The sequence below is a fragment of the Dromiciops gliroides genome, chromosome 1, assembly GCF_019393635.1.
Source record: "Dromiciops gliroides isolate mDroGli1 chromosome 1, mDroGli1.pri, whole genome shotgun sequence".
Lineage (NCBI taxonomy): Eukaryota > Metazoa > Chordata > Mammalia > Microbiotheria > Microbiotheriidae > Dromiciops > Dromiciops gliroides.
The window spans coordinates 213,537,947-213,564,100 of NC_057861.1; the positions used below are offsets into that span (position 1 = coordinate 213,537,947).

The 26,154-nt window shown below is 32.6% G+C and overlaps 1 protein-coding gene across 4 annotated transcripts in view; it reads left to right on the plus strand.

Moving 5' to 3' along the window:
* CDH19 (cadherin 19) overlaps nt 1–26,154 on the plus strand; it is a 387,803-nt gene that overhangs the window by 303,062 nt on the left and 58,587 nt on the right. For all 4 annotated transcript variants that reach the window (XM_043983861.1, XM_043984122.1, XM_043983951.1 and 1 more), the window contains 6 exons: nt 655–984; nt 5,298–5,592; nt 16,301–16,420; nt 18,893–19,057; nt 20,169–20,350; nt 21,098–21,351. In XM_043983861.1, coding sequence (XP_043839796.1) covers nt 790–984; nt 5,298–5,592; nt 16,301–16,420; nt 18,893–19,057; nt 20,169–20,350; nt 21,098–21,351 — 1,211 coding nt within the window. In that variant the 5' untranslated portion in view covers nt 655–789. The remainder of the gene's footprint in view (nt 1–654; nt 985–5,297; nt 5,593–16,300; nt 16,421–18,892; nt 19,058–20,168; nt 20,351–21,097; nt 21,352–26,154) is intronic.

Below are 26,154 nucleotides of genomic sequence, written 5' to 3' on the forward strand. Positions count from 1 at the left end.
CTCAAAAAAGGAAATAGTAAACATCTTATATAGAATTTCTACATAAAAGAGAAATATTTTGTATCATCAATTTAATTGGTTGTTGAAACCATGAGACTTTTATGAAAAATCATCCTTTTGTCTGTTTAATTAAAAGCATAACTATTCACAAATTGTAGAATCATGTGAGAAAGTTCATCTTTCTTGACTAGGAACTGGAGTAACTAATGCTTCCTTTCCCTGGCTTTTGTTTTTAACAAGCTAGCTTGAGGTTTACTGGGATAGAAGGGAAAAAGTAAGCAGGTATTTTTTTTTTTAATCCAAAAAGCTTCAGTGTCAGCTGCCAGTCAAAAGTATTCTCCTAGTATTACTTTTCAACCTTGAGGCATTTCTATATCCGCCACTCAAAATGAGCACTGTCTAAGCAGAAAAGCATAATTCTTTCAATCAAATTATGACTAGACTATACTATACAATTATCCAGTTTAATTTGGAGGGTGAATTATTTGAACAAAATTTCCTTTCTGTCACTTGATATTTCAAATGTTACAAAAGGAAATTAAGTGATAGAATTATATGTTATGAGAAAGTTTGTGCGTATTTGTGTACATGAAGGGATGTATTACTTTTTATATGTCATTCCAAAATAATTCTTTTCTACTTTCTGTCTTTTAGGAATATGAAATATATTTAATGGTGCAAAATATATTTTATAGGCACATAGAGTATTTGCAGGAGGAGAGAAAATACTACTTTATTTGTGCCCACTGATTTCTCAGCAGAGTACCTCTGCTGAAAAGACACATCACTATGAATTGCTATGTGTCACTACAATTCCTCTTGGGACTGGCTCAACTAAGTCGCTGTCACACAAATATGACCAACTCTAAAATGCTTGAGCTGAACCAGACACTACGATCTCATTTGAGAGCAAAGCGGAGCTGGGTGTGGAATCATTTTTATGTACAAGAGGAAGTGACAGTTACTGAGCAACATGTTGGCCGGGTATGTTTCTTGTGCTTCAAAAGTTCTAGAATGGGTGAACTTTTCACCAAAAATAGATGCATAAGGCAGAGAAGTTATGCTAATGACTTAGTATGAATGAGATGGCATATAGTGAATTGCTAGAAAGAATCAAGAGCCACTAGAGTTCAGAATTTCAGGAGCTTAAGCAACACAATTATCTATCAAATTAAAAAAAAATGTTGGCCTTGAAATTCCTTTTCAGTTTTCTAAATAACAATGCTACCCTCATTTATCAACATCTGGCAATTGGATGGTGCTAATTTTGGCAGTGAATCAAAGCAACCACACTGAGCACAATACAGTTTACAAGCGGTATTTAGCATGTTTTCTATTACACTAAGTAGCACTTGATTTACCCATCATTAATTTTTAATGAAGCAGATTAATACTGAAATCCTTTTACAGCTAAGAATCTACAGGAACCTGAAAGGTTCATTAGATTAATGCAGTTATAGTATAAAGAGTATTTATTTTCATCTCCCCTCCAATTTTTAGAATATATTTTGAGGAAAGTTCATTACTGACACAAAATGTCTCCCCATATATATTATTATTTTGTTATTATTTAGCTTTCTTAAACAGAGGTAATTGCAGCCTATAGATCTTTTGCCCTTTTCTGTAAGGCATTTTCTAGATGAATGAACTGAAATAAGTTTAACCGCTAATTAACTAGCACTAAAATTTAATTGGGCCCAAAGGGTGAAGTGTTCAAAATTCATTAACTCCCTTTTCACAGGCCTTTCAGAAGAGTTCCTTTATTTGAATGGTGTCTCTTTTCAATAGGGATATACATATATGTGAGGCTTAACATGCATAAATTTATACATGTACAAGAGCAGCTGCTTATGATAGTACATTAGAAATTCCAAAGAAATAAAGTTTGAAACACATTTTACTTCTTGCTATTTATTGGTTGTTTCCTTGCCACTTAAAAAAAGAACAGTACTAGAACACATATAGCTATCTTGAAAACACTACAATTATCATTAACCAACATCTCTACAGGAATGGGAGATGTAATTAAGGTTTAGAGTTAATTCTTTATAGTTAACTATGCTTCTCTTTAGCCATGTTCTCAATCAACATTATACAAAGCAGAATATGTTCTCTTGTCAAAAAGCAAAGTGAGGGATTAAAATCAGCTGGTGACTTTGAATAAAAAAAGTCATTGTGGGAAAATATATCAACATGAGCCCAAAGTCAGACTGTCGTGCTCATTAACTCTATCCTATTTTAGGATGCACTTCTACCACACAAACCACATTTTGCTTTATGATTCTATGCTTATTCTCCAAGCTATGGCCAATCTTTTAAAAATTGCTTTAACTTTAGGAATATTTTCCATCAACAATGAATTCAGACTTTAATAACATGCAATAGAGTCTCAACTAACTGATTTAAAGGAGAGCAAGAGCACCTCTGATAACTGAAAACTAAATAAAAGGAGGAATATCACTGCTTCATTCAATATAGAACACATGCCTTTTTAATGTACTTGTGAAAAAGATCTGGGCTACAAGTAATAATTTTATATAAAATTCTACTTTATAGTACTATGTTTCCTTAAATTTTAGTACTATATAGAGTAAAATATATATTTTTCTATGACTTACATAATTCTAAAGTGCCTGTGACTGCAATTTAATTTACTTATGCATTTTATTTCATACTTGAGGCATACAATCAAAGAAGGTTTTGCAGATAAGGTATATATTTTTTCCACTAGAATATCATTCTATAGAAAATTACCTAGTTAATGTGTTTAGGATGTAGCACAAATAACTCATAACAGATATTTCTCTACTACTTACACACTTTTAATGATCTCAATTCCCCTTTGAATATTAAATCAAGTTTTTTTTTAAATCTCTCATTAGAATGAGTATACTGAAGTGCCATGTGGTATGTACCTTATTCATCTTGATAAAATGTGTCCATTTCATTATTTCTCATCACTCTGTGTTCCATACAGATACAGGCTTTGGTATAAAAGTGCAAAAAACCCATCTATGTAAGATACAGTAAGTTGAATGTTCTCCTGATCCGTTACACTTTTAGTAGTTGATAGATATTCCCCCAGGCTTAGATCAGCACTGATTTGAAATTAAGTAGATTACTATAGTTGATTATATCAAGAATTTTCCCCAGAGGACATAAGTTATTTTAGTAAGTATTCCAAGATAATAAATGGTGAATTGGAAACTTTATAAGGTGAAGGCTTCTTTGGTACTGTTATTATGCTGTTCACCTTGTAATTCTTCAAAGCCTCTCAGATACAAGGAAGGACACATTAACATAAAATGATTAAATAAAATCATTCATGTAAAACCAAACTGTAGGATTCATTTTCTTATCATGTATACATTTACAAATTTTTATTATAATTGAAAAAGTTTGAACTGTTTCTTTATACCCTTACTATACTGGTGAAATTAACATAAACATTGAGTAGACTAATTTTATTAAACACCTTCATTGTTATAAATCATATAGATTAATCTTTCAGATGATAACAATTTTGAGTAGAGTGGGGGAGACAAATTACAAGGGGGAAAATCAGGATAATAGGGAAAAAAAGCATCATTTTTGGGAAATGTTTTACTCCTCCTAGTATGCAAAAATTAGTGATAAAATGTTAATCTCTTTATGGACATGTTTCTCTGTTTCAATTCCATACAATTCAATAAGTATTATTGATAATAGTTTACGTATGTGTATATGCACACACATATACATATACACACATATATGTATATATATATGTATATGTATATATATATATATATATATAAACACTTATTAGTTAAATTTTATGAAGCTTTTTATGTATTACCTAATTTGATCCTCCCAACCATCTTTTTAGGTACGTGCTATTACTATGCCTATTTTCTTGATGATGCTTAGTTTGAGAAAGGTTATAATTTTCTCAGACATATACAACTTGTAAGTGTCAGGCATGATTTGAATCCTAAATCTAAGTCACTCTAAATCCCCTCCATATATTATTATACCCCATATATGCCTACTGCATGTCAAATACTGCTTTTCCAAATTTTCTAGTCTCCTTGTCGTCCAGTGTTTTCCCAGATACAGAATAATTTTGCAGATTATGCTAGAATGATGCTTTCCAACCAAACTGTTACTGATCTTGAAAGGAAAGTTGAATCAATCTTTGAAATTACATAATTGGTTATAGGTAGCCAGGCTAGAAATTGAGGCAAAAACATATTTGAAATAGTCAGGCTTTGGGAAATTCAGTCTTCCAAAGAAGTATAGGATAATTTGTTTAAATTTGTAATTAATAGATAAATATGCTTGCTTACTTTGCTTTTTAAATTTCAAAAATGACAGATCGTCTTGGTTGTGTGTCATTTTTTTCTGAACAACTTATTCCTACTCAATAAACAAAATAATTATTTGTCATATAATATTATGAATAGTTTATCATTTTATAAAATAATTTACATACGTAATTTTATTTCATCCACATAACAACCCTATTATATATGTAGTGGAAGTATCATTATCCAAATTGTGTATATGAGGAAGAGGGAAGTAAAGTGAATTATCCAAGGCAATACAGATAGTAAAGTGATGGCAATCATCTTAAATATGAATCTCTTAACTCCATATTATATAATGTTTTACTTGTTAATGCCTCTCATGTATGTACAAGTGTCAATGTGGGGAGAAAATAATTTTAAAATATAGTCCTTGTGACAAACTATCATCCAAAGGCCAGACTATATGAATTCAAAGAGAATCATTAGAAAAAGATAAATCACTGGTTATCAAACTTTCTTATAATAGCATTGCATAACATTATTGATAAATAATCATATTCTCCAGTGGGTAGAATATTCCCTCTGATATAAACAGAAATCCTTAAATAAGAATTTGATTCATTTTTTTTTTTTTTTGCAGGCAATGGGGGTTAAGTGACTTGGCCCAGGGTCACACAGCTAGTGTCGTGTCTGAGGCTGGATTTGAACTCAGGTACTCGTGAATTCAGGGCCAGTGCTTTAACCACTGCGCCATCTAGCTGCTCCCCTTAAATAAGAATTTAAATGTGGCAGCTAGGTGGCGTAGTGGATCAAGCACCGGCCCTGGATTCAGGAGGACCTGAGTTCAAATCCGGCCTCAGACACTTAACACTTACTAGCTGTGTGACCCTGGGCAAGTCACATAACCCCAATCGCCGCCCCCCAAAGAATTTAAATGCAATAAAATTATTAACTTCCCCTCCATTTAGACTTAAATGCAAACTAAAATATTATCTTTTACCCTCACAGCTGAGATCTAATCTGGATGAAGGGGATGCATCTTTGGTGTACTTGTTGTCTGGGGATGGAGCTGGGAGTATTTTTACCATTAACAACAGAACAGGTGATATAACTGCCATAAAAAAGCTTGATAGAGAGGAGAAAGCCTTCTACAAATTAAGAGCCCAAGTCATAAATGTTTATACTGGGAAACCTGTGGAACCTGAGTCTGAATTTGTCATCAAAGTTGTGGATATCAATGACAATAAACCACAGTTCCTAGATGGACCTTATGAGACCAGCATTCCAGAGATGTCTCCAGAAGGTACTGTACAACAGATATCTAACAATAATAACCAACCTTTTTTCAAGTTTATATAAAATGGGATATTTTAGGAAAATCTTAATTCTCTTATAAAGAAATTTCAGTTACTTTTTAATTACATCAAAATGTTTATCAATTTTTAAGGGTCTAAAGGCATGATTTCTGTACTTCATTCTAAATGCATTTACTAAGTGCCTGTTGTGTACAATGTCCTGTTCTACTTGCTAGGAGCCACATAAACATAACTAAAACAGTTTTCAGATTTTATAATCTAGTATGTGATATGCACAAACATAAAACAAATTACAATATGAGTAAATAATGAAATAAAAGTAAAGTGTGATCAGTTCAGATTAGATATATCAATTCTTTTATTGAGTGGGCATGGTGTTCATGAGGATGGAAGAAGCATTAATGGCATTTGACTTGGATTTTGCAAATTCAATATTATCTTAATAGGTGTAAAGGGGTAGAGAGTAATATAGGAATAGGAAATACATTAGCAAAGGTAAGGCAGATTTTGGGAAGTTTATAATATATTAAGCAGAAAGTAATGATTTGAAAGTAATAAATATGTTTGCTTGATTTGTTATTTAAATTTCACAAATAAGAGATCTTCTTGTTCTACATGTCATTTTTTCTGAACAATTCATTCCTACTAAGTAAACAAAAGAATCCTTTGTCATGTAATACTATTAAAAGTTTATAATTTTATAAAATAATTTACATACCGTATCTTATTTCACCCTCATAAAAACCCTATTATACATGTAATGCAAGTACCATTATTGATATTTTGTATATTAGGAAGAGGGAAGTAAGTTCTTCCATGATAAGTCTGGGGCATAGAATAAGTGACAGAAGATCTATAAGCATAGAAAGATTGATTTGAATGACATTGATAAAAGCCTTGATTTACAAGTTAAGGAGTTTGAGTTTTATCTGACTCACAATGAGTAGCCACTAAAGTGTTTTGAGTAATGAAGTGACGTAACCTTGACATTTATTGTAACCTATTTGATAAAAATCAAGATAAATAATGTCAACAACCTCCCAGGCTTTGAGAATAAATGAAATAATATTTGTAAAGCACTTTGCAAACCTTGAAGTACTATATAAATGATAACTTTTAAAACATATGTGAGATGAGGGACAAATATAAATAAAAACCAAACTTTAAAGTCATGAGCTTTGATTACAGGGAGGGTTGTGGTGGTGTTGATATTTAGAAGTAAGAAAATGGAGCATATGATAAGAGAAAGATGAAGAATTCAATTTAAATAATGTTGAACTTGAAGGAACAATGAAATTTCTGCATGTATTCTAGGTAACTAGAATTTCAATGCTAGAGTTTGGGAAAGAAACTCAGGTTAAAGATTTGAAATTCTAATTATATAGAGGCTGAATTGACATAATCTTACCACTATATCAGGATTCATTTGCCAAATGTATTGAGATTGGTGTGGAATGTGTAAGCAAAAGGCGATTAAGAAGCTACCACATTAGTTCAGTGGAGAATTAATAGGAAACAACTGGGAAAGTGGATTAGTGGATTGTGATTAGACTGAAGGGGCAGATGAGAAAGATAGTGTGGAATTAGCAATATCAGAAATTGTGTTTTTTAGTATGCATCTAGGAGACATAGTGGATTGAAGTCACAGGAATGAATGTCTACTCACATAAGTAGAGAGAAGAAAAGAAGGTAGTCAAGGATAGAGGTCATTAGAGGGTAGAACAAAAAGGAAATAGAAAATAAGTATTCTTTACTTTTATAGAGGAATTGAGTCCTCTATTTGACAATTAAAGCCCTTTATAACATAGCTCTTGTTTCTTAAGATATTGCCAATTTCATTTTACTTATGCTTTTTCCCCCAAGGCAAAAAAATAAAACTTTTATGATACATAGATATGAGTTTTATGAGAAGTCCAGAAGTCATAAGCTTTTGCTTTTTGATTTATGATTAAAATTTTCAAACATCTTGCAGGTACAGTAGATAGCTATACCCAGAGTCAGGAAGACCTGAGTTTAAATTCAGATTCAAGTATTTACTTAATAGCTGTGTGATACTGGGTAAGTCATTTAACCTCAATTTTCTGTACTTTCTTCACCTTTAAAATGGGAATAATTATAGCATACACCTCACTGTGCTGTCCTTTATAAATGCTTGTTTCCTCTCCTTCCCCTTCTTTATAGTCTTCTCTCTGCTTAATTTAATATCAAAGTCACAGAATATCAATAAATATATTGACTTAATTTATAGGGTACTTCAAAAAAGATCAACTATAAGTCAATTACTGAAACATACATGATGAACTTATTAGCCATCTTTGAATATTTTTTTAGAAAGAAGCACTCATAAAATCTTGGTATATTTTGTTTTGATTAATTTTATCCCAGTCAATATATTCTATATATTTGTTTGATTTTAATTTCATTTATTTGGTTATTTAAAACTTGATTTCCTCTTAATCTGACATTATATGTCTTTTTACCTATTCAGCCACACTAAAGTCTTTTAGTGTAGAACCTTTAGATTAATAAAATAATGCCAACATTTTCCTACCTAGAAAAGTTGTACGTAAAAACTGCCTTAAAGTTTAAACATACATATTTTATATGGATGCATAAATGTATATATTTATGTACATATATTCATAATTATGCACACATACACAAATATAGAGCAACATATATTCCATGTGCTTTCCAGATTAAAAATTATTTGAGATTAATGTTTCACATTTACTGAAATGTTTTTTCAGATTATAAACATTTCAGGAAATATGAAACACTACTTCATACATTAAAACTCTCAAATACTTTTCAATCTAAGAAGCACATGAAATATATGTTGTTCTAGATTCTACTATTTAAAGATAAACACAAAGTGAATTTTTTCTTGCAAATGACAAAGCACTTAAAGTTTAAATAAAAAATCTTAACTTGAAGATTGTGTATATACATGAGTACAATAGGGTTCTCATAAATTAAAAAAATAAATTAAAATATTTTTAAAGCACAAAATATGAATTTCTATTACTGTTTTCAGCATTTGTGATCATGGTCAAAATGTAGCACTTAGGTTAAGTTTTATTTTCTTCAAAAGCCTCTAATTTGACAAAATTTGGTACTTTAGTGGAATAATTATGCTTAACACAGCACAAAAATAGACTGAGTTTGGAGTGAAATCCTCCTCTTTGTCTCTCCAAACAAGTTATGAGTTAGTTTTTCAGGTAAATCCTCTCAGATTCTACTGTCTTACTGAGCTATATTCTTCTTGACCAAATTGACTTAACCTTTGTATCAAATTTTGAGAAACAGAAGTGTCAGAATTTGCTAAATGTATTGGGGAGGGGGCAATAAAACTAACCTATTTCTCAGGTGAAGAGGGGAGAAGAATAAGAACCAAAAACAAGTGAAGAGAACTTTTTAATTCCAGAATGACTAGTGGGGAAATAATCATATCTCTAAAATGTTTCATTTTGTGTTTCTAGGTTTGAAAGTAAGTGCCTCTAAAATATAAATTTGTTTGAGAAAGTACAATTGCTCTATATGGGAAATGGAACTAAGATTATTTTTAGCCAATTTTAAAAGTGGAAGAGATTCTATCTGACCCCTACAATTAGATATTGTTTTCATCAAGAATGATGCATTTAGTTTTTACAGACACAGGAATACATAGCACTTCAATTTGAATGTTTTGTTTAACTTTTCCGGAATCAGAAGTTCAGAGTTGAATCAAAACACTGTTCTACTGTGACTCTAGACTATCTTTAAGTAGCTCCTTATTCACAGCAAGTGCTTCCTGAATGAAACTCATTCAGATTATGAGTGGGTGTAGAGAAGTAATTAAAGTGTAGTGTGACTAAAACTCTTCATAAAATGTAGTTTTCCTCATAATTTATTCATAAACTTATTCTATGAAAAGATATCTTTTCTCCTTACCACTGATAGTAAAATAAAAATAACTACAGCAACAAAATGAATGATGCATTTTTGAAATCCATGTTTTTTAAATTTTCAGCTATACTTAAAGTATGGCATATGGCTAGTTTAGTGTGTAGCAATAAAGGAATGGTTGGATGTCAGAATTTAGCACTATCATATATTACTGAGTTCCCTTAATACTTACATGATATCTAAATGAATTTATATGCAGAAACTCAACATTACTGTTTAATAAAATACCCGTGTGACTCACATAATCACTGCATGACTAAGTATCCTAAGCTAGTTTCAAGGGAAAGTTACAAACCTAGCAAACTTAGTACTCATGCCAAATTTTGCATTTGGATGAGACTAAATTGGACATATCAAACAGATCTTTCACAGGGTCTTAGGAAAAATTTTGAGTCTGAGAGTGATGTTTCAAAATGTAGAATTTATTGGGGGCCAAAAGAATATAACTTTGTAAGGAGTGACTAGAGACACAGGGAGAACTTGTTTTTGTGATTCTAGATTAACACAATCAATTTACTTTTAATCAGTGTCATAATAAAATGGTATATCAAAAAAATGGAGTCTTCTGGGACAATTAAAGGATTGTTTTTTCTCAAGCATATCACATGCTTTTACATGTTCTGTCACTGATATGACTTAAGTTACTACAAATGTACTATATCTGATATAATGGGCAAAAGGCAAAAGCAATTGTATTATATTTATGCATATAAGGACATCTTTTATTTGACAGTTGTTATGATTAAAAAAGCAGGATAGAAAGACATATTAGGCAATTTATATTTACTTTAAAAATCCCCAAGAGAAACATCCTTTATTCTGCAGCAACTGCTTTATGCAACCAAAGCACCTAGAGTTATTAGAATAAGCATATACATATACATATATTTATATATTTTTTTTAACTTATACAAAATTTTGTAAGAAACATTTGATGGAAATGCTTCATTCATCAGAATTTTCTTGGTTACCTGTCCTGTTCTAATAAGTCTGTATAGGTTTTTTTTTTCATCTTGTCTGTCCTTCATTCAGTCTCTCTCTCTGACCAACAAGCCCCAAGTAGGGTTTCACCATACTTCTCAGGAGCTGTTTTGGAAAAGAGGTGAAGGTCAATAGTTGAATAGATAGGTAATTAGCTGTGTCATCAAGTAAGAGGAATTAAGATAGGATGGAAGAGAGTACTATTAACTCAGTACATCAGTACACCAAGAAAGTTATATATGTATGGGAGGTGGGGTATGTTTTGGACACTACTATAGAATCCAGAAACTAGTGAAGAATGAATGGTCTATGTCCAATGAGTCAGGAGAAATGATAGAATAAATGAACTTTTGGGGTAAAGGTTTGAAAGTGAACTGATTGTAACAAGAACTATTCTTAATTGCCAGAATTAATGAAAGTGAGAGGTCCAGGAGTGTTTTGTTGAAAAAGACAATTTCCTCACTGTAGAAGAATTCCTGAAGGACACAGTGGAAGATAATAGAGGCACAAATGGGGTTGGTGTGAAACTGGGGAAGAGTATACCTGAATTTGATTAGAATAAGTGTATGGCTGGAGATAGTGTGAAAAAGGACTTTGTACATGGAATTATATATATATATATATATATATGTATATGTATATGTATATATATATATGTATATGTATATGTATGTATGTGTGTATATATATGAACTAGGATAACTTAAGCAAAAAAGTCACAAACATTTATGAAATGCCTACTATAAGTGATGGTCTAGCCTCAGCCAATCTGTCATTTGGGTACAAAGTCCATTTTGCTATAATTGCAACTTTGAAAAGTTAGAGGAGGAAAGTCTCTGGAGTTGATCCTTGAATCCTTTCAAGCAAGCAGACTTAAATGGTTCCAAATTTGGAGTTTTCTATCACAGATTATCTTAGGTGTGTTTCACATACTGCTACTAAACTGCAAACCACATGAGGTTCAAAAGAAAATTTTGTTCCCTATCTCATCATTTGCCATAAGTATCTATGTGTAGTGGTTACTTAATAATCATTTGTGGAACTGAAGTTAAATATATGACATGTTTACATATAAATATAGAATTAAAAATTTGTTCCAGTGAAAAATATAAGTGACTTTTGGATCATTTGTATTAGGAGCTACTAGTATAGATAAGTTGATTCTAGAAACAACCTATAATGAGCAAAGTATTATACGTAGTTTATATAAGGAATTTAATTCTTGTTAACTGTTTACTTTCTTTAAATAATGGCTTAGTAATTTTTAAAAATACTACTTCATCTATGTCCTTTGTACATTTAGGTTTATAGATAAATATTTAGATTACTTGGCCTCCACAAATCTCAAACATTTTACCATTATGAAGGCTATTTAATATGAAAAATGCCATCTTAATGTTATGTTTCCAAATATTTGTGATTCCTAAATGACCCAAATAATTTTTTTAACATTTTGTGCAGAAATGAGGGTTATGTGACTTGTCCATGGTCACACAGCTAGTAAGTGTCAAGTGTCTGAGGCTGGATTTGAACTCAGGTCCTCCTGAATCCAAGGCCAGTGCTTTATCCACTATGCCACCTAGCTGCCTCAACCCAATTATTTTTTTTTTTAGATTTTTTTTTTGGTGAGGCAATTGGGGTTAAGTGACTTACCCAGGGTCACACAGCTAGTAAGTGTCAAGGGTCTGAGGCTGGATTTGAACTCAGGACCTTCTGAATCTAGGGCCAGGGCTCTATCCACTGTGCCACCTGGCTGCCCCCCAATTATTTTTTAAAAGGATGGTATGATCATTTCATGCAATATGTCAAAATAACCATTGTAAATTTCAGGTCCAAAAAAGAAAATATTCTTATTACTGATGAAATACATAGAGAAAAATAATCACCACAACTTAGATAATAAAATTAACCTGTTGAGAAATATTGCTTTTGTAAAGTACCTTTCTTGCAACCTAACGGGATTGGTGACAATTTTTCATGTCATATATAACTGACTGTCAACTACAGATGAAATCATGTTCTACAGGTTGATTCTACTATCTCTCTGACTTGATATAGCATATAAAACCCTATCAAAGTACTATTGAATATTTTCCTTCCTTTTTTGCTAACAGTTTATTTCTTGAAGTTGTTTGCTTCTAACTGCAGAGGTCTTAGTAAAACCTTTTTAAAAGCATACAAAATCAAAGAGAAAGTAAGAAAGTTTGATCTACATGACATATTTTATGATTGAGATGAATACTAGAATTTCAGATAAGAATAAAATGACACAAATAAAAGTAAATAAAGATGAGATGATAATCAAACCCCTATGACATCTTCTTGTCTAATATGCCTCAATACATTGCCTCAAAATCCTGAATTAAATCTTGTGAAAAAATAATGAGTTTTGCCAATGCTCAAAGGCCCCAGCTTGAGGGGATTGATATGGATCGATTGGATTGACTGACTCTGCTGAATGACTCACTTGAAGTTGACTTGATTGAAACCACACCAGCCTGACTCTCAAGAGGGTGTGTTCTCAGAGGCAGTGGACTCTGATCTCAACATGGGACCACCCTCAAGTCCAGTGAACCAATTTTGGGTGATGCTAGCCAATTAGCTTGAAGCAGTGTGTAAGGACTGCTTCTTTGTGAGATGCAGGAGGAACTTCCACAGTCAGTGCGGCTCTTGAACAGGCTGGTGGAGGAGGACTAGAAGAAGGACCAGGCAAGGCTAGATAGGCCTTTTCTTAATTTTCTGAGCCAAGTATTGTCTGTTTACTAACACTTGGTATGCTTTTTTTTTTTTTTTTTTTTGGTGAGGCAATTAGGGTTGTGACTTGCCCAGGGTCACACAGCTAGTAAGTGTCAAGTGTCTGAGTCCAGATTTGAACTCAGGTCCTCCTGAATCCAGGGCTGGTGCTCTATACACTGTGCCACCTAGCTGCCCCCAACACTTGGTGTGCTTTAATAAATTCTTACTGCCTTACTTGGTGCTAAAGTTTCTAATTTATAAGTAAACCCTAGCTAATTTTCCCTACACTTGTGACAGGAATAAGGTGACCACACATTAAATTTTAAATGTCACAATCAATAGTAGAAATTAATTTAAAGTTATATAACATTATAAGATTCACAATGCACTTTTTATTCATAACAACCAATTTCTGTCATAGTTCGCACAAGTATTATTACACCCACTGTACAGTTGTGGAAATTTAGACACAAAATGGTGAAGTGCTTTTTCATAATGTTGTTAAGTAATATAGCAAAGATGTGAACTAAGTCTCCTGACTATTCTTAAATTTTTATAACATTTAGTCTTTCATGTTTGCTTTTTAGTGTTTTTTTTTAATTTTTTGAGACTGGGTCTTTCTATTTCACCCAAGCTGAAAACGTATAATTCATTCTGGAGTTGAATCCCACAACTGAACAGCATGTAAGCTTTGTTCTGCACCATTTCTGACCTGCAATGATTTACCACTCCTTAGGCAGCTCTTTGGCTCCTTTTTCCAAAGGCTCACCATATTGGTGTCAGGAAACTTATTTGTTATTAGCCCTATTGAAACTCAAAAATCCTGAGCTCAATCAGGGCTCAGTCTCCCAGTTGCAGGGATTACAGGCTACCAATTTCAGATACGTTTATGTCTTAGTTGAGTGTGACTTTTCCTCTCCTTCTTGGGTATATACAAGCTTTATGTGGCACTAATAAACAGTGAGAAATAATAAAACTAACCCAAAGCTTAGGCAGACTATAGAGCTGCCAACATTGTGTGATTTCACAGAATCCTAATGTAAAACTGGAAGAAAATATAGAATTTCTTCTGTTGTTTTTTCCATATGAAGCCTAGAGCTATTAAGATAGATAAAATTCTTACCCAAGTTCATATAGCATATAAATGACAACATCAGGACTAAGTCAGGATGCCTTACTTAGGGTTTATGTGCTTGCCATTTAAATTACAAAAGACTCATAAAATCAAGGTGTCTTTCATCTCATCACAAAATGAATGCAATTAAATTTATTCTTAAATTTGATTCTGGAAATATGCTCATAAGATTGTGTTTTCTATGGTCATTGTGATGCCACTGTTAAGTAAGGACCCCTTCCTTTCAATGTGTTATACAGTTAATGTGTTTAATTCATCTAATTTACTTCTACTCATCCCTGGCAGGGATCAGAATGAGAGTGAGAGTTCAGAAAAGTGAATTATGTTTGAGACAAGTCCAGGAAGATGCAGAGCACATTTGGCTGCTATAAGCAGTCAGGGGGCTCTGGCAAAATAATGAAAACAGGAAATTGAGGGAATGGGGATCAATGAGTAGAAATGCAACAAGGAAGAGGAGGAATAGACTAGAATAAAAATATTCCTATGATATAGTTTTTTATATAACATTTTCAAAATTCAAAATAAAGGAAACTGTATTTTTAAAAAATGGGTATTGATTCAAACATTAAAAAAATTATAACCTCTGTGATTATATTTCATTTCTGCTTAATTTTAAAGACATTTTTTATAGAAGGCTCCTTGAAAGCAAGGAATATTTTTTTTTTCTTAGACAGTAAAGTTTCCTTTTAAGAAGCACTAGCTAGAATCTAAATACTTTGCTAAGCTCTGGGGAATCATAGAAAGCTAAAAAAATGAAAATAAAAATGAAAACAAAGTCTCTGCACTCAAATAGTTCCCAAAGGCTAATAATGGAGATAATATGAAAATAAGTATGTACAAACAATCTGGCCCCTAGAAAAATTGGGCTTGTCTCAGAGAGAAGACACTAATATTAAGGAGGACTGGTGAAAAATTCTTGCAAAAGACGATGCTTTACCTGAGATTTTAAGGAAACCAGGGAAGTCAGGACACAGAGGTGAGGGAAAATGTTCCAGATAGAGGGAATAGCCCTAGGAAACACTTAGACTAACTATCTTATGTGAAGAATATCAAGGAGGCCAGTGTCCCTGGATTTCAAAGAACAAGTAGCAGAATAAGGCCTATGAAGACTAGTAAAAGAGGAAGGAGACAGAATATGAAGGCTTTTTTAAAAAGGACTTTTTTGTTTTTGTGTTCCCAGGACCTAGCATACTGTTTTGCATACCAAAGTTGCTTAGTCAATGTTTTGAAATGAATTAAATTGTGGCAATCATTTTGGCCTAAAAAAAATGGAGGCCTTTTTAGTTCATTCTTAATCTTCAAAACAGGACTTTAAAAAAAACCTAAGTAATCAAAGGAAAATGCATTTTAATGATGATAGGATCATAGATTGATAATTGAACATGTTTTGATTTGCATTTAGAGGATCCCTAATTTAACTGTTTTTATAGTTGATATAATCTATATTTTAATATATAAATATATCTATTATTGTTTATGTTAGTAAACAAATACATACAACAGATTCTTCCTATTTTGTAAAATAGGAGGACAAAAGAGTATTCATGAAGTTCCTTATGGTACCTCTAATGTGCCTAACTTGCATACATATTACATCAATTGTATCCTTTTGATTCAAGAATTCAACAAATTGTAATAGGTCTTGTTACATTCATGTTTCAGAACATAGCACATAAAAGTTGCATTGTTTTGTTTATGCTGTTTTATTAGACCAGTATCTATTCTTTCTTCTGCAAAATAACATTATTTATTTGTCTTGCCACAGGGGAGACAGACTACCTCAGGCCTTCCTATCATTAATTCACAGAGGGAGGGGAAAATGCTGTATAGCTATAAATTCATTGCTAAATATGGCAACATCTATAATTACAGATCACCATTTATTGTCTCCACAGGAACTTCTGTTATCCAGGTGACAGCTACAGATAATGATGATCCTGCACAGGAGAATAATGCTAGACTTATTTATACCATACTACAGGGACAACCCTATTTTTCTGTAGAACCAACGACAGGTATTACTGACTAACAAAGTATAATTCAGTTGGATTGTAAAGTAGGCATATAGAAGAACAAACAGAATTGTAAAAGAGCAAGCTGGTAGGGAAATAAGTATCAGTTTTCAAAAATTTGCATTCTTAATTATTTCTTTTCCCCCTTTGTTAGACACAAAGATATCCAATTTATATAAAAGTAAACGAATTTCTACCTATAATTATGTTTTAAATTTATAAAAAAATTAATGATGTACTAGATACAATGAAACATTAATAAATTTGATGTGATAAGGAAAGGAAGGAAACTGATTTAGTTTATAGAAAGCCTTCCTGAACCCAGAAAGATATGGACTCAAGTTATATCGCTGATATATACTAACCACATCATTCTAGTCAAGTTGCTTTAATTAGTTGTGTCTGGAGCTCACTCTCTAAAATTATAAGTTGTAGAACAGTGGCAGACCTGTATTCATAGAGAGAGAGCTTCCTAACTTTAAGTTCCCTTCACCAAAGCAATCACAGTTCCTGGGTGGAGAAAGCAGATGGCATTTTATGGTATGGTACAGTAGTAGAAAGATCCCTGGATCCTAAGGTAAGAAATCTTGAGCCTGAGGTCTGGCTCTACAGATCATAGGCAAATCACTCAATATTTCTATCTTTCAATTTCCTCCTCTGCAAAATGGAGAAATTGATGACAATAGTGGTTTAAAAAACTTGAGTTTCTATAAAATGTAAATTATAATTATTTGCAGCCTATCACCCTGTCAATTGCCCTCTTCTCCCTGATAGTTTATTCTTTCTAAGTTTTCCTTAGACTAATTTCTCCTGGTTCTCTTCCTACCTATCCGATCATTTTTTAATCTCATTTGCAGGATCTTCATCCAGGTCATACCCACTAACCATAGGTGTCCCTCAGGCCTCTGTTCTTGGCCCTATTTTCCTCTCCCTATGTACTATTTCACATGGAAATCTCACTGGCTCCCATGGTTTCAGTTATCTTTTCTATGCTTATGATTATCGAATCTACTTCTGAAACCCTAACTTCTCAGATGATTTCCTACTGCTTATCAAATATCTTAAACTGGATATCTTATAGGCATTTTAAATTCTACGTATCAAAACTGAATTCCTTATCTTTGATCAATAATTTAAAGTGAAAACATAAAGTTAAGTTGATACAACAATAAATTTCAGCACCAATAATATAATTATGTATAGATACATAGATATATAGATATAGATACAGATACAGATATAAATATAGATATACTATAGATGTTTGAGAAGCAAAAAATCCCAAGAAGAAAATGCAACCACACATAAAGAAGTTTTGAAAAATCCATGGAAATAAATGTGGCGAAAGAAGCCCCAAACAATAAAAATACAAGTTGTATCAAATGAGAAACAAGAACCTTGCATACCTTTGATATAATGAATAATAGAATGCATGTCAAGGGATTTGGTCAAAACTAGCTTAAAAGGTTACTCTGTAGAAGATTTTTTTTTCCTTAATAGTATTTTACTGGGGCAGCTAGGTGGCACAGTGGATAGAGCACTGGCCCTGGAGGCAGCAGTACCTGAGTTCAAATCCGGCCTCAGACACTTAACACACACTTACTAGCTGTGTGACCCTGGGCAAGACACTTAACCCCAATTGCCTCACTTAAAAGAAAAAAAAAAGAATATTGATAAATAGTATTTTACTTTTGCCAGTTACATGTAAAGATAGTTTAAAACATTTGTTATTACAATATTTTGAGTTCCAAAGCTTTCTCCTTTCCCTTCCCTCTCCCCAAGATGGCAAACAATCTGATATAGGTTATATATGTACAAACACATTAAGCTTATCTCCATATAAGTCATGTTGTGAAAGAAGAATCAGAACAAAAGAGAAAAACCTCAAGAAAAAAAAGAAAGAAAGAAAAAGTAAAAATAGCATGGTTTGATATGAATTCAGATCCCACAGTCCTTTTTCTGGATATGGAGATCATTTCCCTTCATGAGTCTTTTTGAAATGTCTTCTTAACTGAATCTTTAAGAACCAAGTGGCTTCATGTTTTTGGAGTGTTTTTATAGCATATTTTTTTTAAATCAGTATTTGTGTAAGTAATTACTGTAATATATGGCAGAACTTGTACTAGAGCTCACCTCACCTGTCTCTTCCCTATGAGTAGGAGAGAATCAATTTCCCTACTTGAAATCCCATATTTGGGAAAAAAAAAGTGGGGGAACTTAGAAGCCATTTAATTAAATCTCATTTAAACTGAGATGTAAAGAGGTGAAAAGAATTACTTATGGTCAAATAGTAAATATCTGAGGTTAAATTTATACCAAGTCTTCCTGACTTCAAATTCAGCATTCTACTATGCTACACTGTATCTCATATAATGTTCTACTTGGTGTCAGAGTGTGGTGTGTGCTACAGAATGGTTAAAAAAAATTGTTGTGAGACAAGGAAATAGGTAACAGAATGGTTGCTATTATTTCAAGGAATTCTAAGAATTTCTTCACAAATGGACCGAGAGGCTAAAGACCAGTATTTAGTTGTTATTCAAGCTACAGACAGGCTGGGTCTTCCGGATGGACTTTCTGGAACAACAACTGTCACAATTAATCTATCTGACGTCAATGATAACAGGCCTATATTTCAATCTGGTAAGTACCAGAATGTTTTTTTTAAGTATTTTATTATTTTCCAATTACATATTTGGGTTTTGTTTTTGTTTTGTTTTGTTTTTTGTTTTTGTTTTTGTTTTGTTTTGTTTTGGTGAGGCAATTGGGGTTAAGTGACTTGCCCAGGGTCACACAGCTAGTAAGTGTTAAGTGTCTGAGGCCAGATTTGAACTCAGATCCTCCTGAATCCAGGGCCGGTGCTCTATCCACTGGGCCACTTGGCTGCCCCCAGAATGTTTTAAATTTTAATAATAAACATTTTAAAAGCAACTTAACTTGGTGCCTCTTTTATATGACTTTCAGTTTAATATAAAACAAGCATTTGCAGACTAATTGATAACATAATATAAAATTTATATTAAACAGCTAAAAATCAACTTATTTTTCTATTTGTGTTTGCTAAAGTATTCATGAAATAATTTTCCGCAATCAGTGCTGTACGTGTATTTTATTCCCATTATATACATTAGCAAACTAAGGCTCAAAGATGAAATTTGCTGAAGACATGTTTTCTACCTCAAAGAAATAAAGGCATTAAAAATTTATTGTTATTGTTTCTGTTGTTAAAGAAAATAGCATTGAGTCCAGGCAGAATGTTCTTCTCATCAAAGTCATCAGGTAACCTGAGATTCTGAGGAATTCTTATGTTTTTTATTAATTCAAGATGAGATTCCTATGCCAGAAGAAAGGTCAAAGAATTTATTGTCTCATGCACTTTTTGTCGTTCTTCAGTTGTTTCAGTCATGTCTGCCTCTATGTAATGTTAATACATGTTTTCTTGCCAAAGATAGTGGACTGGTTTGCTATTTCCCTTTCCAGCTCATTTTAGGATCATGTTCAACTGATCTCTTCTACTTTGATGTGTCAGTCACTAGGTTATCCTGATTGTTTATTTTTAATATTCCTCATAGCCATGGAGAGTCTTAGATTAATACCAAAATTGAGAAGGTGAAGGAAGGAGTAAAAGTCAAAGAAAGAGATTCTAAATAAATAGATTTTCAAATCACTATCTATAGAGACATAATGTTTGGGTAGTAGTTGTGCATTCCCTCAGAAAAGCAGAAATGTGATAATGTTCTATCTTTTCTTGAAGGACTCTACCATATGAATGTCTCTGAATCTGCACCAATTGGAACTTCAATTGGAATAATCATGGCAGATGACAGCGACATAGGCGATAATGCAAAAATGAAGTACAGTATTGAAGATGGTTCATATGTCTTTGACATTATCACCAATAATGAGACTCAGGAAGGAATAGTTGTATTAAAAAAGGTATTTATGCCTAAATAGTAATTAAATATGTAATAGGTATGTGTATGTATGTATGTATGCACATATATAAATATATAGGTATTTACCTATATGTATATATACACATGTACATATATATATACATGCATGCATGTATGCATGCATGCATATCATTGGAAATTAAATTAGTAACACATAGAACTATTTTGCTTAACAGTGAGATTGTCCTCCTGTGATATTCACCTTAATTAAAAGCTAGATTGAGAATGAGAATTGTAGAAAGGAAATGAAATTTATTACAAAATTAGAAGAATACCCTAATCATATTATATGGCCAGTGAAAATTGTAAGAGCTTTTTGTATTTAAAGTACTGTTTATTCATTCAATTTGAACATTGGGAAATTAATTTTAATAATTCTATATGAAAATTTAAAAGTTGTGTAATTTGTTTAAGCCTAACTAAAAGTATAGTTATTGCAAAACAATTTTCATTAACTCCAAATGACAAAATGGACTGCCCTAATTGTAATAAAAGCTTAATCTTTACAATGCCATTTAATGAAAATGCCAGACTAAGTACAGAAGTTAAAAGGTATTCATTCCTTATAAACAACATGTCGATTCAACTAAGACAGCTTAATAATTCAAACACTTTTACATTTTAAAACACTTGAAATTAACCATACAAGTCATTAATCTATAATTAATTTTGTAATGCTGAAGAAGAAAAAAATGATTTTTCAACACTATAATCTGTTTCTATATAGAAATTGGATTATGAGCTCCAACGACAATACAGTGTTCGAGCAAAGGTTACCAACAGCTTTATTGATGAATATTTCCCAAAGGATGAAAATTCTGGACAAACTACTGTTATTAAAATCAGAGTGGAAGATGCTGATGAACCACCAGTTTTCTCTCAACTGGAGTATCCAATGGAAATTGCTGAAGAGACTCCCTATGGTACATACGTGGGCACTGTATTTGCCAGAGATCCAGATGTTACCAACTCTCCAGTCAGGTACAACCAACTAAACTCTTGATTTACTAAGCTGGGGACACAACTGAAACAATGAAGAGAATATTATGTTCCCTTGGAACTATAGTTTCAGATGTCTTTAAAAACATATAGTATTAAATAGCATTCACTTTTATGTACACCAAATTCTCTCTGATTGTCCTCATGAGCTGCTAAAGACACGTAAGCATGACAGAAAATTTGGTGATTCTTTGTTTGGTTTTTAGTTGTCTACACTGAACTTTCATTCTGGATAACTTTTGAATAATACAATATGATTAAGGTGATTGGATGTAGATGCATATTGAGTGGTAATTGGGATGGCTCCTATGTCTCTTATGTTAGAGAAAGCTGACCATTAATTAGCCATATGAGTGGGGGATTTTTTTTTCATCAACAGATGGTATTCCCTCTACCTATAAATAGCTTTCTTCCTTTTTAATTCATCCTTGCATTCAATGCAGGTCTAGTAGATATTGCCTAGAATAAATTCAGAAATTATTTTAAAAAGTACAAAATATTCTAATGGGTTATCTGCATCCCTTTAATCATAACTTCAGTCTAGAGTATTTTGCTATTCACTATTAATGACAATATGAATTATTTGCATCCATTTTCAAATTTTATTTAATTTGCTTATAAATGGATAAATAAAATGCTTGTTCAGCACAGACTCAAGTATTTAACCTTGGCTAATGTTTAAGGGGCTACAGAAGGAATGTAAGACATTGGCCACTAATCTTGAAAAAATTGTAGTTAAATACTAGCACGCACGCACAAACACACACACACACACAGAAAGAAAGCATAGAGCTAAATTATAAATTGTAAGGTACTTGTTAATATGCTTTAGGAAGTAAAAAAAAAAAAAAAGAGAGAGAAAGAGAGAGAATTAAATGAAGTCCACAGGTCAAAAAAGGTTGTATAGAGGAGCTAGGAGGTCTGTCCTTATAGTGGGTAGGATATAAGCAAGTAGAGAGAAGGTAAAGTCCTTCTAGGAGAAGGGAACAACATGATCAAAGGCTTAGATACAAGCATGGAGGACTGGTTGAACAGAAACAAATATTTTATGTTTAACTTGCACTGAAAAATATGACAGAAAACCCAGAAAACAAAAATAAATGTACTAAACCAAAAGAAATATGTTATAGAGAGATGGATAGATTGTTGTGGCTCAGTTGTGATTCTTCCTAATTTTATTTAGGGTTTTCTTGGAAAAGTTATTGTAGTGGTCTGCTTTTTCCTTTTCCAGCACATTTTACAAATGTGGAAACTGAGGCAAATGAAATTAATGGACTTGCCCAAGGTAACATAGCTAAGAAGTATCTGAGGCCAGATTCAAACTCTCAAAGATGAGTTTTCTTGACTCTAGGCTGGGCATTTTATCCACTGTGCCACTGAGTTGCCGAATGGATGGATGGATGGATAGAGATAAATGCAGCCTTGTTAAAGCAATTACTATGTACCAGATGCTCAGTTAAAAATAGGAATATACTCTTGTATTTGTATTATTGGCTGTAACAAAGATACATATAATAAATTCAATAAAATCATCTGTTCAGCCTGAAAGGCCTCATGGTACATGGTGGAGGGATCATGGTTTGAGGCAAAATGACCCATATTTAAGTCGTATCTCTAACATATGAGCTTTTTGACCTTGACCAATTCATTTAATCTAGCATTAGTTTTCTGACAAGATATATAGTCATGTACCTCAGCAAAGAGGGGAAAATTATACATCAATTCTTCTGCAAGGCCAATTTTGTTATTATGAATAAATAGTATTAATTTTATTCTATTGGTGTTATTAATAAACAGGTATATGTATGTATGCGTGCAGATATATGTCTAATCAGTTCACAATTCCACCAACAGTGCATTAGTGTATCAATTTTCCAATTTCCTCTCCAACATTTGTAATTTTTCTTTTCTGTCATATTAGCCAATCTCATAGGTATGGGGTAGAAGTTCAGAACAGTTTTTTTTAATTTATCTAATCAATAGTAATTTAGAACATTTTTCATGCAATAATAGATAGTTTTGATTATTTTGTCTGAAAACTGCCTGTTCATATTCTTTAACCATTCATCAATTGGGGAATGGTTCTTACTTTTTTATAGAAATTTGACTGAGTTCTCTATATATTTGAGGAATGAGGATTTTATCAAGGAAACTTAATACACCCTCATCCCTTTTCCAGCTTCCATTCTTATACTGGCTGTATTTTTTTTTTAAGTTTGTGCTAAAACTTTTAAATTTGATATAATCAAAATTATGCATTTTGCATCTTATAATGGTACCAATTTCCTTGAAGTTATAAATTCTTTACTTATCCATAAATATGACAAAAAATATTTTATTTCCTATTTTGATTATATCATGCTTTATATATAAAACAAGTACCCATTTTGACTTTATCTTGGTATAAAGTGTGAAATGATGTTCTTTACCTAGTTTTTGCCTATCTGCTTTCTGGAGTGGGTTGGAGGCGGGGCTGACACACTCAGCCATGGTGAGCAGGGGGAGGCAAGCAGGGTGGCCAACCCTCCCTGGGAGCAGGCCAGAAGTATGGAGAGCCACTCAAAGTGTTAAGGCTAAAATTCTAGCTAAACTGTCTAAAACATCTAATGAGTGGTCGCCAATAAATTATAAGCTTTAGCAAGAGTTAGACTTTTAAGCATTTATTAAGGAGAATAAGAATTTGGTAAAGAGAGAGAAAAAGGCCTAGATTCCTATCTATTAAAGGGAGAGCACATTTCTAGCTCCCTTCTCCACCAGAGTCCAGAGGAAAGAGATGGAGACTGAGCGCCAGTCTCTTCCTTCCTCCTCCCACTAGCTCGCGTCACTTCCTGACTCCTGGTCTTGCCCTCAAAGACCTTCCCTTCATGGGCAGAACTCTTCTACAGTAAGTATCCAGCAGGTGGCGTCATTCCAATCGTTACAGTCCCCCCTGTTGTTCCTCAAGAAACAAAATGTTTCCTTGACGGAACAGTAAAAACAATATAACTATTGCTAACTAATAATATGTGAACAACAATATAGAAAAGGAAGAGAAGAAAGTTTTGTCCAGAGGGGCGATTTTTTTTTTTTGTCCTCATGAACCGACGCTTTGACATTAGTCTTGCAAAGGGAGGGCCTCTGCAGAGAATACATGTTACAGATGGTGTATATTATAACAGAAAGAGAAAAAAAACAACAAAACAACAAATCAAAACTGTTCATTTAAAGTCTCTGAAAGTCTTTTCTCAGATGTCCTCTAGGTGTAGTCGTGGAATGGAAGTCTTTTCAGGGGTTGATGTGTGGATGCTGGTAATCAGCCAGGAAAATTTCCTACAAAATTGAGCTTAACACAACTTTAAAATAGCTTTGTCAATAATCAAATCAAACAATGAAAGTTCTCAAAAACATGTCTAAGGGAATTCAGAATCTTAGTTGTTACACATGAAACATATAATAAAACAAAAATTGAAACATTCTTTAAAATTATAATATTACTATAGTCCCCCCTTATGGAGGGTAATTGAGAAGACAATTGCTGCAATATTAAGTAATAAAAATAATTTTTATCTTTCTTTTATCACTTTTTGCATCATCTGCCTAATTATCCTCATGCCATTATGAGAAATTTTAAAATCTAATATAATTAGTAACAGATGTCAAGGCCAAATTCAACACTGTTATTTATCATGACACCTGAGATAATTATGGGGGTTACCATAAAAGAACAGAGAAATGATGGGATATGAGCATTCCCACACTTGAGCAATATGTACTGCCCATACAGTATGCCAGGCTTAAAATAGGTGGATGGAATATACGTCCATGCCACCGAACATATTGGAGGAAACTGAGTCAGACTTAATCAGATGCATGGGATTGAGATGGTCCATGGCATCAGGCATATAGGAGGGAGCATAGAAGCCAGGTGTAGAAGTGAGATGGGTGGGATCAATACTTCCAGCCATCTGTACAATATTGTGGGGAAAAATAAAATAAAATATTAAACCAAGAGAATCCAACCTCAACATTTGTCAAAAGCCGTTCCCTTGGCCATACCTTGACTTCGTGCATGTCTCCCCTCATGTGACAGTTCAGTGTCTGCTCTTGCATGTATTCCTCTTGTGATTGGATGGCATCTTGGCCAACTGGCATCTGATAACTCAGAATAAAGGCAATTAATGTCTTAAATGATAAGTTCCCATAATCCAAGTCTCATATGGATTTAAAAATTGAGGATAATAAATGATTGCAAAAAATGTGAATACATCTTGACTCAGAATATAATATATAATTATGCAACAATTTCAAATAATACCTTTTTTTTACTTAGCATACAATTACTTTTTTGAAAAATCTGAACATATTTACATACAAGTTAAAGCACAACACAATCTCAAAGACAACTTTTACAAATGTTCCCCTCTTTTTTTTCTTTTTTTTGGAATATGCTTATCAAAAATAATACTTCTAGAATCAATTTACACTTGCCATGGCAACCAATTTGCCAGGGAAATGCTTTGAAGAGTTTGATCAAATAATCAGTTGAGAAAAAAAAAATAACAAAAACAAATAACTCAGAATATGGGAGCACAATACTCCTAGAATTAACATTGTATAATAAAATCAAAACCATCTTGCAATGTTTCAAAATTAGATAGACAAATGAATAGAAGAAAATACACATGGAACAATAAAAGACAATGAAATTCAAACTAAGGAAATCTAAATGAATATGAACTTAATATTAACAAGAGTATTATAAAATATAAACCTGATCACATGACTATAAAAAGCTTTTACAAATAT